The sequence below is a fragment of the Priapulus caudatus genome, unplaced genomic scaffold (assembly GCF_000485595.1).
Source record: "Priapulus caudatus unplaced genomic scaffold, Priapulus_caudatus-5.0.1 Scaffold291, whole genome shotgun sequence".
NCBI lineage: Eukaryota > Metazoa > Priapulida > Priapulimorpha > Priapulimorphida > Priapulidae > Priapulus > Priapulus caudatus.
In genome coordinates this window covers 185,550-199,810 of record NW_014577352.1, presented here as the reverse complement: position 1 = coordinate 199,810, position 14,261 = coordinate 185,550, and the positions used below count along the sequence as shown (strand labels likewise).

Below are 14,261 nucleotides of genomic sequence, written 5' to 3'. Positions count from 1 at the left end.
TATACCGGACCGTACCCAGGGTACGTTCCGGCAGTACCCTGGCCCTGGGGGACATAGACCCTATGAGTATGACTATATCATGAGCGCCACTGGCACTGCCACTGCACTGGCACTGCCACTGCACTGGCACTGACACTGACACTGAAATTCAACATTCAGTAATTGACTAGCCAAACGTTCATGAACTGTCGTGAAGATATACCAGCGCTGCTTACTAATCTAAAACAAAGATCGTATTAATCTACTACAATCAACGAGCCCATGTTACGTCTTGATATACAATGATCCGACCACAGATACGACACCAATAACACAAGTTACACAACCTCGTAGCGCCCTCTAACGAAAGAGATAGGCATCAAAGAGAGGAATTTTCAGATAAATAATGCGCACCTATCAAGAAATCAAATAAAAACAAAAACCATCATCAATATTGCAGCCGGGTTAGAAATATCAGTTTTGAATATTTATTTACATATATTTTCTAATAGTATTGCCTTAAATATTTCGAAATAATACTAGCAAACCATATCATAATAACATATCTATCTAACGCGCCTTGCATAACCGCGGCTGTGAATGAACCAAACATGGCGTCTTTGGTGTGGCAAGTACTGCATCAATTTGCTTCCTTCTCTAAATACTGCTCCTTGTTAGCGGCCACATTTAGATTGGTTCGTCGGCAGTGGTCGACAGTCTTTCCAACGGAATCTACCTTCGCTAAAATAGAAGTTTCCCATCTACTACATCTCAGGTGATCGTAATAGCAGTTCACTACGCTCAGATATGTCTGTGTATATAACGACAGCTTTCCTTTTATTGACTATTTAAGAAACTAATACTATGTCTGTTAATGTTGTAAGTTATTGTTGTTTTATAATACTACATTTTTATATCACAATTTTCTATAACTTATATGCGCATTAATGCCTATTATATGGTATTTTATAGGCTGTGATAGTGAGTCTTTGGTCAGTGTGATGCTGGGGCCGCCTGTGTAACTGTATCAATGCTATCGTGATGCTATCATGTATGTATTAATGTATGAACGGGAACCTTTACTCTTTAGATCGGTGTTTCCCTTTTTATTAGCTCATCTGACGTAGTCAGATGCAGCTTGTAGTCATGATTGTCCGTCCGTGCGTCCGTCCGTCAACAGTTGGGCACAAATCTTAACCGCTCGACGTACGGTCACGATATTCGGGACGTGGGGGGGGGAATCCGAAAACGAGTTGGGATGTCGAAGCTGGGGGTCAAAGGTCAAAGGTCAAGCGGTGTAAAAGAAGGGGGAACATTCCCTCCTTAACTTAAGGTATAGGGCGGAAATGCAGAATTGCGGCAGAAATCTAAACGGCTCGACCTAGGCTCGTGATAGTCGGTGTATAGCATCATGGTAGGAAAAGCCATTACTGTGCCAAAATTGGAGCAGAATTGATGCCAAATTTATAATGGCCAGTGTGCGTAACTGTGTGTTTGTTGACAGTACCATGCGGATGTACAATCTCTGGATGCTGCGAGAACAGTCAATGGCAACATAGCACCTACTGACAGTGAGTATCTACAGTGACTAGTAAACAGATCGAGCTGCTCTGCATGGTCTGGGTGAGGTAAGACTAAGAGGTCCGAAGGCCTCTGCTTTCGGAGGATAGGCAGCAGCTGCGGTGATGGATTGGATAGAGTATAGAGAAGATCCTGGTGTATGAGTAATTAGTGACCTGTCAGATAACATGGTGGCTTGGCAGGTGTACTGGGTGGTAATCTAATGTACGTATAGTGGCGGTAGTTGTAGTTTAGAATATAGTAGTTGCACATGGGCTAGTCTAAGACAAATTGGTCACAGACTCAAAATAAATATAGTTATCAGTGTGAGAAGTAGCACACTGAATGAAACCAGCAAACCAACAAACACCCTATTGAAATTACGTGTAAGAGCTTCAATTATACGTTATTAATGCTTGCAGTTCAATTTAAGCCCAATTAAACTGTAAATGCAGCTCGACACTATGCTCTCACTCTTATTGATAGGAATGTCGAATGTGCATGTCAGTGTGCCGTCATTTAAAGTGTTTTAAAAATGTGATATTTGTATCCAATAATGAGACAGTTATCATAATAATTGTCCAATAATGAGACATATCGCATCCTTTAATGTTTCAGGTCGCTTTGCCAGATGCTTTTATGGCAATTATGAGCAACCTGACATGTAGATAATTATCTTTATTGTCGTAAACTTGCATGTGGGAAGGATATATTGTGATTCATAATATGAAGCAAGTGGTTGACACTGTTTGTTGCAGCTATAATGCAGTCTGCAAGTCTGTCTAGCTATGATGGTCGATACTTGTCACCAGTTCGACGCACCTTCTGTCTGATCACATTATTTGACATGATCTTTATCTTCCTATTATGGATCATATACTCACAGGTAGGTCACGCTATACCTATTGCAGAAGCAATCTTTTTGGCAATATCAAATTGTAAAATGGATTGTATCAGTTTATAATAGCGTATAGTAGCATAGTGTATGCATGCATAAAGGCAACCTATAGAGAGATAAGTAATTTGTTGCATCTTGTTTATTAAGATGATCTAGTGATTGATTTAGCTGTATTAATGGTGTGACTTGTTCATAGTTGTCAGGGATGAACATCCATGATATCTTCTTACGTCAAGTTGCACATTACAGTATCCAGACTTCGATGTTTGATAATGTGGTAAGTCAAAGCAAACTCTGTAAGATGAGAGATAGCAATGAATTGCTCCATTAGTCTGTCAGTTATATTTTATTTTGTATTTTATCAGTGATTTTAGATGCTCTTAATTTTCGTCCACTTAAATATATATTTTAATATTTCAGATGCTGTCTGTGGGGAGGTTTATATCGCTTACTCTTGCCTATGGGCTATTCAAGCTGAATCACTGGTGGGTTGTTGCAGTAAGTATTAACATTTATTTTTATGTTTGATGAGTTTGCTGTCAGTGGAAAAATGGGTTGCTTAAAAAAAGTTTTAGAATTGTTTTTATCTTTTATTGTCTACAATTGTGTGTTTATTGTTTTTAATTCATGTAAGCAACTGCATAATGGTCAGTCCTCAGATGATATATATTCTTTGATTATTTGGTTCTAGTTGACGACAACCGTGACCTCAGCTTTTCTTCTTGCGAAAGTATTTTTCTATGACGTGAGTATAACTAGGGTCCCTGTATACAGAGAGTTGCGCCAACTCAGGATTTGACGCCATGTTGTTTCCAAATGGATTCACACTGCTGCCGCTTAAGTACAGCGCTGTATGGATACGCTGTACAATATTCCGTAGTATTTAATTAGACTAATCGTGCTTCAATAAACTCAAAATTTACAGAGATTATAGCTAAGACATGTGTCTATGTGTATCTAGATTTCTAGAAATGTAACTCAAATTGTTCGCGCCATATGATAATTTAATTGTACACTTTCTTACGGCCATAGCCGTGCGTATCTATTTGGAAACAACATGTCGTCCAGCGACCACGTGACCGATAGTTTTCCGACTCGTCATGGCGCAACTCTCTGTATATAGGGACCCTAAGTATAACTAGGTGTTTACACCTGCTCTCATGTGATTTTACTGTTACCGTCTGCGTCGTCACATCTAATAAGCACTGGCAGATGAATGCACACATTAATTCCTCGTGATGTATTGCTTTAGTTTAGAGAGGACAACACGACGGCTGCCACGCTGGATTACGTACTGTTGGTCTGCTGCTTTGTCATTGGCTGGATCGAAGTCTGGTTTCTAGATTTCAAGGTCATTCCAACTGAGAAAAGGTATAAACAGTTCGAATTCACGGGTACTGCTATGTTTTTGCGGTAATGCACGTATTAGCAGCTTTACTGTGACAATACAGGTGCATACCTGAATCATGATATTGTTGTGATTAAAACTTGTTGTAGATATGAGTTCTTAGATGCACAGCACTCCATAGAGAGGGCACCACTGTTGCCGGGCACAGTCCAACCTAACCATTACCACAGTTCATCACATTCTGGAGAAACAGCCTCCGGGGGTTACTACTCACCATTTGAATCCAGTGGTAAGTACTTACAAGACATACTAGTATTGCAGGTCTTCCATAGATCAACCCACAACATAGTATATCACATGTCTACCAGACACATCTTCCTGATATGCTAGTATCACACATCTACCTGACATTAAACTAGCACACATATATGAGATATATCAGCACACATACATCTACAAGACATAGAAGCACATACCTACCATACGTTATACTAACACATATCTATCAGACATGCTACTAGATACCAGATATGCTAGGATCACTTGTCTGCAAGACATAGTATCACAGACTACCAAAATGACTAGTATATTTCAATATTGATGAGATCAGCCTAGCCACTAGTGCATGATTTCCTATCTTTAAACATGGCAGAGAAAGTGAAACAATGCATCACTTGATCTTTGCATGGATGTCACGTGCATACCTTTGCAGGGCTTCCGCTGACATTTGCCACCTTTGCAAAATGCGATAAATAAATAACAGTAGCGATTTTACTACACTAAGTGGCAATTACAAATTTGCGAATGGTTTCACTGCTCACAAACTTACGTTTGAATGATGAAATTGTCAAATTTTAGTGTCGTGTCGTAAAATGTTTTCGCACACCTTTTTTTCCCATACCCATCCCCTGTTTATGCCTTTTTTAGCACATACGATAAACTGAACTGTGGCTGTAGTTTTTCATCGGTGGCTAAAAAATAACTTTGGTGGCTCAAGTCTTGGCTCAACCTTTAAAACATCCAGAGGGAGCCCTGCCCATGGTCAGCCTAGCCACTAGGGCAAGATTTCCTTAAATCTTTAAACAGGGCAAAGAAAATAAAACAGTGCATCACTTGTGCTCTGTGATTTGTGATCAAACAGTGATCTGTGAATGGATGTGTATACCTACGATCGGGGAGCATTTGTAGGCGCAGACATGCATGTCGACGCACTGGCTCTTCTGTTGCAGAGTCTGAGGGAGAGTTTGAAGATGCAGAGCCTGGTCCTCATCGTGCGCACGGACACGGACACGGCGCCGGATCGCATAGATCAGCTGCTGTAAGCACAACATTATCTCCATTCACATCGCACGGCACCTCGCCTTATCCCGTACCACAATATCTAATCTGCATTATCTGCATTCAACATTATCAACATTGAATCAACATTATCTGCATTCAAATATCATTCACAATATCAACATTAGCAATCACATTGAATCAACATTATCTTAATTCAACAGTATATCAACAGTGATAATTCAACATTATCATTCATTCTAACTTATCAATCAACGATTGATTCATCATTATCCTTCATTTCAAGCCTTATCAACATTTGAAATCTATACCTTATCTATCATTCAACCTATCACAACAGTGAATCAACACTTATCTTCATCACCATTATCAATTCAACATTGAATAAACAATTATCTTTATTCACATTATCACATTGATCAACCTTATTTCATTCAAATTTCAACATTGAATCTTAACAATTATCGATGCATTCAACATTATCAACCAGTGAATGCAACATTATTTTATTCGACATTATCATCAACATTAAATCACATTACTTCATTCACATTATCAACAGTAGAAATCAACATTAATAATTCATTCAACATTGTTCACATATCACATTGAACAATCATCATATATTTTGCATTGAAACACTATTCCAACATTAAAATCAAACATTATCTTTATTGCAACATATTCAACATTGAATCATAACATTATCTTCATTCAACATTTCTTAACCAACATAGAATCAACATTAATCTTCATTCAACATTTATCCACAGTGAGAATCAACATTATCTTCATTCAACATTAGTCTCAATCAACATTGAATCATCGATTGATCTTCATTCACATTATACATGATGACAACATTATCGTTCATTCAAACATTATCAACTCAACATTTGAATCCTACATTAACTCTTTCATTCCAAACTTCTATCCAACAGTGAATCACATTATCATTCATACAGTATAACATGTAATGAATCAGAACATTATTTCATTGAACACTATCACATTCAATCCAACATTAATCAACACTGGATATCAATATTATCTACATTAAAATCGTGCGGTCCCCACCAAATCGATTATCAATATATCCAGTATCAACATTTGAAATATACCGAAATCACGTGTATGCAGTCATCCTAATTAGATTGGGATACAGTATCTGCAAATTTTTGTAGTATTATTATCAGTATCATCTAGCAAAAACCAATTGATATTTTGAACTTATAAATCGCGATAATCAGCCGAGTGATCGTGGTCATCATTGTGCACAGTAAAATATTACCATAAGTATTATTTTAGTACATAGAACTAAACAGAAGCGTAGCCTATGTATTTTATAGGCATTGTTTAATGGGAGGTTATATATAATATATCCTTCTGAGTTCAGCTGCAAGTTTCAGAATAATAGATCGCTGTCTACAATGACTATTCTAACCAATATATTAGTATTAAATAAATCTCGAATATCATTATTGGCTATATTCACCTGTATTCTATGAACATAGACTTCATTCACAATTCTTCAAGAGGTTGAGGGATACATCTATGTTCTGTTATTATTATATTAATTTAAATAAGTTATACACATACGTATTTAAACAATATGTTGTTATGTCAATATTGACTGAAGAATGGCAAAGAAATGATTTTAAAGGTGCGTTAGGAAAATACTCTTATTTTAGCATGAGTTGTCTCTCTAAATAGTCACGAATTTCTGTTTTCTTCACGTTAAAAAGCAATCTGTTTTGTCCCATTTAGCGCACGCGTCAGTCACTAGGGGCAGTGGGAGCATCTCCTTCCTTCTCTTTTCTTCGTGGTGAGAACTTCTTACACATACGATTGTCGGCATGAGTTTGTCTATTACAATTTTGATAGGTCGCTTGCTAAATTAGGTGTGGAACCAATAGTCGCCGCGAAGGCCTAACACTGCTGTACACTGAACGTATATCTGTAGGCTGCTAAGTCCAAAAATGCACGAACTCGCTAACCTACTAACCTTTTACTCTGCAACAGTTTGGCTATATTAATGAAATCTGTTGTCGTACAAAATGTGGCAGTAGATCCTGTTATTGCTACTAATAACTATCGTAGCGTCTTCAGAGCACCAATATCATCTCATCCTTAGTGTCTTATATTTAACTCTCAGTGGCATAAGTGGGCTAAGTATCCTCGATAGCTTCTGTATGGATGTTGCCAACACAATCTTAACCAGGATCACGTAAGCTCTAGTCTTGTGTCACTTTATATGCTCACAAACTTAACCTCAATAGTTATGTTATGCAATGTCAGAAATATCATGTCATCAGTCAGGAATATCATGTCATCAAATGTCAAATCAATATTCCATGTCATCATGTCACAATCATCACAATCACGTCAGTTGGCCTGGGGATTCGTCATGCCATCAGCGAGGGAATAAATAGAGATAACAACTTTAAGATAAATTATGCAGAACGTCACTATATAAAGAGAGTTGAGTTGCGATAATTAGGCATGGTTCACTTATGTCCTAAGTATACGGGGTGGTGAACTTTAATAAAAAATAAAGGTTATATCGTGTCGGTGGGGAGAAGGAACATTAGGAGAGCTGCCACTAAAAAAGACCGACATTAATCATGCCAATAATAAATCCCACGTGCAGAGCATAGGATTTCAGCGAAATAGAAGCGCAGTGCCTGGGCTTCGCGGCAAATCGATGTATTGCTCAGCAAAGACTTCATATCGCTAATTGAGTCGAACCAGATTCCTGAGTTCATCAGTGTGGTCGGGCTACATATTGATAGCTGTGTTGGCATCAGATCGAGCTGTGTAATAAATAAGGGCTATACTCAACATACTGGATAGTCCGATGCTATACATCATATATAGCTCTATATAACTATTCTCAACACTGGATCTAGTTTAGTGATAGAACACATAAGATATTTAGTTTCCAGTAGAGAGGGCGGAGTACACCTAGATAAATCTTTAAACACAGTCAATAACAATGATTTGGTACTTCTAAAGTAAGGCACTCAGCATTCGCATCGACAATAAAATAACGAGGTAAATAGGGGTTGAGAAGAATAGTAAATTTGGTTGAACTCGGCTTGTCGCCTGCATCGACACTAGTATTGTCTCTATACCCTATCATGACTAGGTGTTGACAGCAGTCATAAGACTCAGATTGTATTGATACGTACAAGGAAAGGTTTAAAGTGACTACAAGATTGAATCGTTGCACTAGACGTGTATGGTCAGACGTGGACTGTAGGTTAAGTATGGATTTCGCCTGATGTCGCAGACGTTTCGTTGATTCAATAGAAGGCAATTGTAGAGCGAGGGTCATATGATCGCTGACGATTGTTGCTCGCATGTAAGAACATAGAGAGGGTCCTTTGATTTCGCTGACGATATGTTGCTCCGCTGTAATACGATGGGTCCTTGATTCGACTAGCAGATTCGTTGGCTCGCAGTGTAATGCGAGGTCCTGATTCGCTGACAAGATTGTTGGCTCGCTTGTAGACGAGCGAGGGACTGATGTCGCTGACAGATTGTCTGGCTCACTGTATAAACGCGTATGGTCCTTGAATTCGACTGACAATTAGTTGCTCAGCTTACGAGAGAGTCCTGGAATTCGCTGACGATGTTTTCCTCCTAGCCACCTCACAACGTTGTCATCATCCTGCACATGCTGTGCCTGGCTACGGCTTCCGACTCACCATTGAGCTGAGCAAAGAACGCAGGGCAATCCGCCTGCTAGATATCCTCAACATCACGTGCAGAAGTAGCAGCATGGAAAAGCAAGTCGGTAGCTGGCCGAAATAATAACAAATCAATTCGAAGAAAAAATTGAATATAAATCAAATAAAAATTACGGTTCACGCATCAGAGTGGCAGCAAGGAAAAAATGCTTCATTCCTAATCAGGTGCGATATCCTATGGATGTGTGTGAGCAATATCTGGTCGAGCCTAGTGGAGTGCGAATGTTTGACTGTCCTAAATAATAAAGCAGTAACAGCAACAAGCTATGCTGGGTTGATACAGGCTTGTCTGGCTAGCCATCTGTGAAGAACAGCAAAGTGTGTCGAGGCTTGCATCAAAAGAAAAGACGTGCATCAGATATTTGGAGGAGGCAATGTTGGGCGATCATCTCATTATATGTGATTTTACCAAATTAATCTGATTTCGAAAAATCAATCACGTCAGGGGTTGGCGGAGGTTATGTTACACCGGCGTTCTTTAGAGTGTTTGGTTTAGTGTGTTTGTGGGTTATTGTGTGTTTTGTTACAGCGTATCACAGTGTTCAGTTGCATCATTTTCGCTAGTGCGGCTGGCTGTAACTTACAACACGGCAACCAGAGCTAAGGCAAACCACAGTCTTCGCACCACTGCACGCTCGCACTAATTTCTCGCGATCAATTAATTATTTAATTTAATTATGTTTTCCACTTAATTAATTAATTATAATAAAAATATTTACTGAAGAATTCAGCTGTCTTGGCGGAGGTCTGTGCTCATCACGGTGTTAAATAGATTAATAAAAAAATAATAAAAAAATCGAAAACTAGTATCTTGATAATATAGTTGAATGGTTTCCCACGAGTCATCCACCATGGGACATTATATAACCCTACCACAATGTTTTGCTACTGCAAGTGTCTCATTACACTGCTTAAAACTCTATGGCACCCTGCTCTCACCGCCACTTCAATAGGTGTATTTATCTTCCAACTGATAGCGACTGTTTCTCACTCTACAGGCAGAAATAGCAACGAGTGCCAAAGAAATCTTCAGGCTAGTGATACAGGATATATCCAAGGCGCCATTATGGAACCCAACGTTGCTGGAGAACCGGGTACGGACATGCAACGCTGCCTCTGTGCATTCATTTAACTTACGGCAAGATTATTGCATGCCAGGTTAAGTGCCCATAAAGAAGCCGCAACAACAGTTGGCGAGGTGTTGTTCTATTTGCTGTAAACCAATGCTTAAGGTTAATTATATAATCTAACCAGTAACCAATAATAATATCTATAATAATATCAGGAGTGTATAATATAGAGATTTCTCTATACACTCGTGATAATATAACCACCAAAGGTTAATGATCTATGATTCAGGCGAGACAGCTGGTGGGATGTTTTTTCTCGGGACTCCGTGACGCAGTGTTGAGTCATTGTGGTGTGCTTGTTTCAGGTGCTGCAGCATGTGAATGAACACGTGGATGTGATTTACACGGTGACGGCGGATGTGGGAGCCGGTACTGTCAGCAGTAGGTGAGCAGTACGACCGCAGAACTTCATATCATCACCAGTAGACCATCCGTAACAACTCGTTATTGTTGTTGTTGCCTTAACCAGTCTCCGTAGCCTAGTTCTTGTGCTCAACTATATGCTCCCTACCTCAATATTATGTTCTGTCCAATATCATTGTATCATGTCACAATATCATGTCATCATGTCAACTACATTTATCATGTCATCATGTCACAACATCCAACGTCAATGTGCCGGGGATGTCAGTATGCCATCAGGAGGGAATTAATAGAGCTATACACTTCAAACTAAATATGCACTTCACTGAGGTGAGGTGCAAATTTAGGCACTGTCACTTATGTCCTATATACGGGGTGGTGACTGCGTTTCGTGTCGTGTGGCGAAGGAACATTAGGAGTAGCTTGCCACTGACCCATATCATGCCATACACGTGCGAGCATGTGCAGCCAATAGGTGAGCGCTGTGCCTGGGGCTTCGGCGCATCGATGTATGCTCCAAAGACATCATGTAAGTCGCAACCAGCTGTTGCATCATTGTGCCGTCGGCTCTCATATGGATAGCTGTGTATGGCATCAGATAGCTGTGTATGGGCTATCACACTGATAGCTGTGTATAACATCATATAGCTCTATATGAGCTATCACAGCTGATGAGTTTGATCAGCACCAGATATTTTGTTCCAGGGAGTAACAACCTAGATATCTTTACACAGTCATATACAATGATTTGGTTTCTAAAGTCAAGGCACTCGCATTCGCTCGACATAAAAATCGAGTAAATAAGGGGTTGAGAGGAACTAGTAAATGTGGTTGAACTCGCTTTGTCGCCTAGCACGACACTAGTATTGCTCTACTATCATGACTAGTGTTGCAGCCGTCTAAGCTCAGAGCTGTATTGACGTACAAGGAAAGGTTTAACATGACTCAAGGATTGTCGGTTCACTGACGTGTACTGTCAGCGTTGGACTTGTGCTTAAGTATGATTCGCTGATCGCAGACGCGTCATTGCTGGAACCGGGCTCACATTCGTTTGATTTCATAGACGGCGATTGTGTACAGCAGGGGTTCTACATTCGCTGATGTTAGTTGCTAGCTGTAATGCAAGGGTCCTGATTCGCTGACGATTGTTGCTCGCTGTATGCGAGGGTCCTATTCGCTGACGATTTGTGCTCGCTGTAATGCGAGGGTCCTGATTCGCTGACGATTTGTTTCTCGCTGTAACGCGAGGGTCCTGATTCGCTGACATTAGTTGCTCGCTGTAACGCGAGGGTCTGATTCGCTGACATTAGTTGCTCGCTGTAACGCGAGGGTCCTGATTCGCTGACGATTGTTGGTCGCTGTAACACTAAGGTTGTAATGATCTGACATCTGTTGCCCTGTAGGATCGCATCACATTGAGCTGAGCAAGAAAGCGATGGCGATGCTGCTAGACATCCTCAACTCACGTGAGAAGTGGCACATGGAAAGCAGTCGGGCTCCGACACCGTTCACAGCATCACAGTGGCAGCCAATTAGGAAAATGTTTCATTCTACACGTGCGTATCCTATAGCGTGTGAGCATATCTGGTCGAGCTAGTGGAGTGCACGCATGTTTGGCTGTCCCTAATAAAAAGCGCAGGCACAGCACCCCATGCTGAGTTGATAACCAGCTTGTCTGGGCTGCCATCTGTGAAGCACAAAGTTGTCGGCTTGCTGCTTCAAAAGAAAAGACGTGCATCAGATGGAGGTAGCAATGTTTGGCGTCATCCATTATATGTGATTACCTCCGTCAGGGCTTGGCGGAGGTTATGTTTTCACCGGCGTGTCTTTGAGTGTTGGTTTGTGTGTTTGTGGGTTTGTGTGTTTGTTACCATGCACGTTTCAGGTTCACTTTCGCTAGCCGTGCGTGCGCTGGCTGTAGACTTACAAACACGCAACACAGGCTAAGGGGCAACCACAGTCTTCCCCACCTGCACGCTCGCATAATCCGGATCCAATTAATTATTTAATTAATTAATTTTCCACTTAATTAATTAATTAATAAAAAAATTTCACATGAGAGAATTCAGCTTGCCTGCGCGCGAGTCTGTGCTCTTCCGCGTGCCTTCATAGTTTCAACATTATCTTCATTCAACATTATCAACATTGAATCAACATTATCTTCATTCAACATTATCAACATTGAATCAACATTATCTTCATTCAACATTATCAACAGTGAATCAACATTATCTTCATTCAACATTATCAACACTGAATCAATATTATCTTCATTCGCATCGTGCGGCACCTCGCATTATCCAGTATCACAATTTGTAATCCGAATCACATGTATCACATCCTAATGATGGGAATCGACTGTAGAAATAAATAAGACATAAATTTTGTAGTTTATTATCAGTTACACCAAACCAATTGATAATTGACTATAATCGGATAATCGCGTGGTCGTTGGTCATCATTGTGCACGTATTACCATATTTTATTTGACATAGAACTAACAGAGCTAACCTATGTTTTTATAGCATTGTTTAATAGGTGTATTAATATACCTTCTGTGAGCTGAAAAGCTTCAGAATAATAAGATGTTTACAATACTTATTCTACCAATATATTAGTATTTCGAATAAATTTGCTATAATGTTTCAAAATGACTTCATCACAATTCTTCAAGAGGTTAGGGATACATCTATGTTCTGTTATTATTTATTAATTAATAGTTAATTAACACATACGTATTTAAACATCTGTTGTTATGTCATATTGAACGAAATTGGCAAGAAAGTTTTTAAGGGCGCTGTTAGGATAAATACTCATTTAGCATGTGTTTCCTCTCTATAGTCACGATTCTGTTTTCTCACCCTGTTTTGTCCCATTAGCGCAAGCTGTCAGTATAGCAGTGGCACCTTTCCTTTTTTTCTTCGTGGTGAGACTTTTACTCGATTGTCGCATGAGTTTGTCTATGACTTTTTGTAGGTCGCTTCCTAAATTAGGTTGGACCATGCCCAGAAGGCATACACTGGCTGTCACTGAACGTATATGTAGCTGCTGTCAAACAATGTCACTGAACTCGCTAACCTACTAACTTGCTCTGCAACAGATGCTATAATTAATGACACTTCCACCGGTTCTGCTGACAGCATTTACTACCTGTTGTCGGTACAGTGGCAGTGTCCTGCTATTGCTATCATACTGTGCGTCTTCAGAGCACAATATTATCTCATCCTTGTGTCTTATATTATCTCATCATAGTGGCGTATCCTCATGTTTATATGGATGTTGCCAACACAATCTTAAAGGGAGAGTTTACTCTAGGTTCTAGGGTTATTTTCAGCTAATTTAGGTTATAATTACGCTACATAAAAAGTTTCATGGTTTAATCACCATTAGAAATATTATTAAAAAATGTTTTAAAGCTAACGACTACAGTTTGATTACAACGACGGTGGCACCACTCAAAGCGCACGATCTGATAAGTTGCGCAAAACCACTTTCCAACCAAGGGCTACAGACCGAGGGTGTTTCTTATTTATTCAATTAAAAGCAAAAGGATTGTAATATCTTATAAACGACATATAGTTTCAGTTATGATATGGATAAATTTGCCCTAAAATGAATATCGTTCGGTTAAATAGCATTTAGGTATAAATATAATTGCACTTTTGTGATTAGCCCTCGGTCTGTAACCTGCAAAATAAATTGTCAAATACGCAACTTTTTTGGGGTGGCAGCACGGTCACGGGTGTCATGGCGCCATTCAAATTTCGTAGCGTTGATGTGTAAATAATTATAACAATTAAATTAGGTATCTGGTAACAAATACGTGTGGGTATAGACGATTTGTTATACAGTAAGTACAGTTGTATGCAGTAAAATCCTAGAGGCTACTGTCCCTTTAATTCTAACCCTAACCCTAACCCTAACCCTAACCC

The 14,261-nt window shown here is 39.6% G+C and overlaps 2 protein-coding genes across 7 annotated transcripts in view; one reads left to right on the top strand and one right to left on the bottom strand.

The window, feature by feature from the left end:
- LOC106808631 (UBX domain-containing protein 4-like) overlaps positions 1–739 on the bottom strand; it is a 6,544-nt gene extending 5,805 nt beyond the window's left edge. Inside the window, exon 1 of one of the 6 annotated variants that reach the window (XM_014811432.1) lies at positions 716–739. The gene's annotated coding sequence lies outside the window, so the exon portion shown is untranslated. Of the gene's footprint in view, positions 1–202; positions 328–715 lie in introns of those variants that run through there. The other 5 variants (XM_014811428.1, XM_014811427.1, XM_014811429.1 and 2 more) reach the window with 5 other exon arrangements.
- Positions 740–763: 24 nt separating this feature from the next.
- The window catches only part of LOC106808626 (stAR-related lipid transfer protein 3-like), a 20,670-nt gene continuing 7,172 nt past the window's right edge, over positions 764–14,261 (top strand). Inside the window, exons 1-11 of the mRNA XM_014811418.1 lie at positions 764–858; positions 1,484–1,550; positions 2,298–2,425; positions 2,634–2,714; positions 2,858–2,935; positions 3,129–3,182; positions 3,690–3,808; positions 3,935–4,074; positions 5,015–5,103; positions 9,814–9,930; positions 10,272–10,351. Of these exons, the coding sequence (XP_014666904.1) occupies positions 844–858; positions 1,484–1,550; positions 2,298–2,425; positions 2,634–2,714; positions 2,858–2,935; positions 3,129–3,182; positions 3,690–3,808; positions 3,935–4,074; positions 5,015–5,103; positions 9,814–9,930; positions 10,272–10,351 (968 nt within the window). The 5' untranslated portion in view covers positions 764–843. The remainder of the gene's footprint in view (positions 859–1,483; positions 1,551–2,297; positions 2,426–2,633; positions 2,715–2,857; positions 2,936–3,128; positions 3,183–3,689; positions 3,809–3,934; positions 4,075–5,014; positions 5,104–9,813; positions 9,931–10,271; positions 10,352–14,261) is intronic.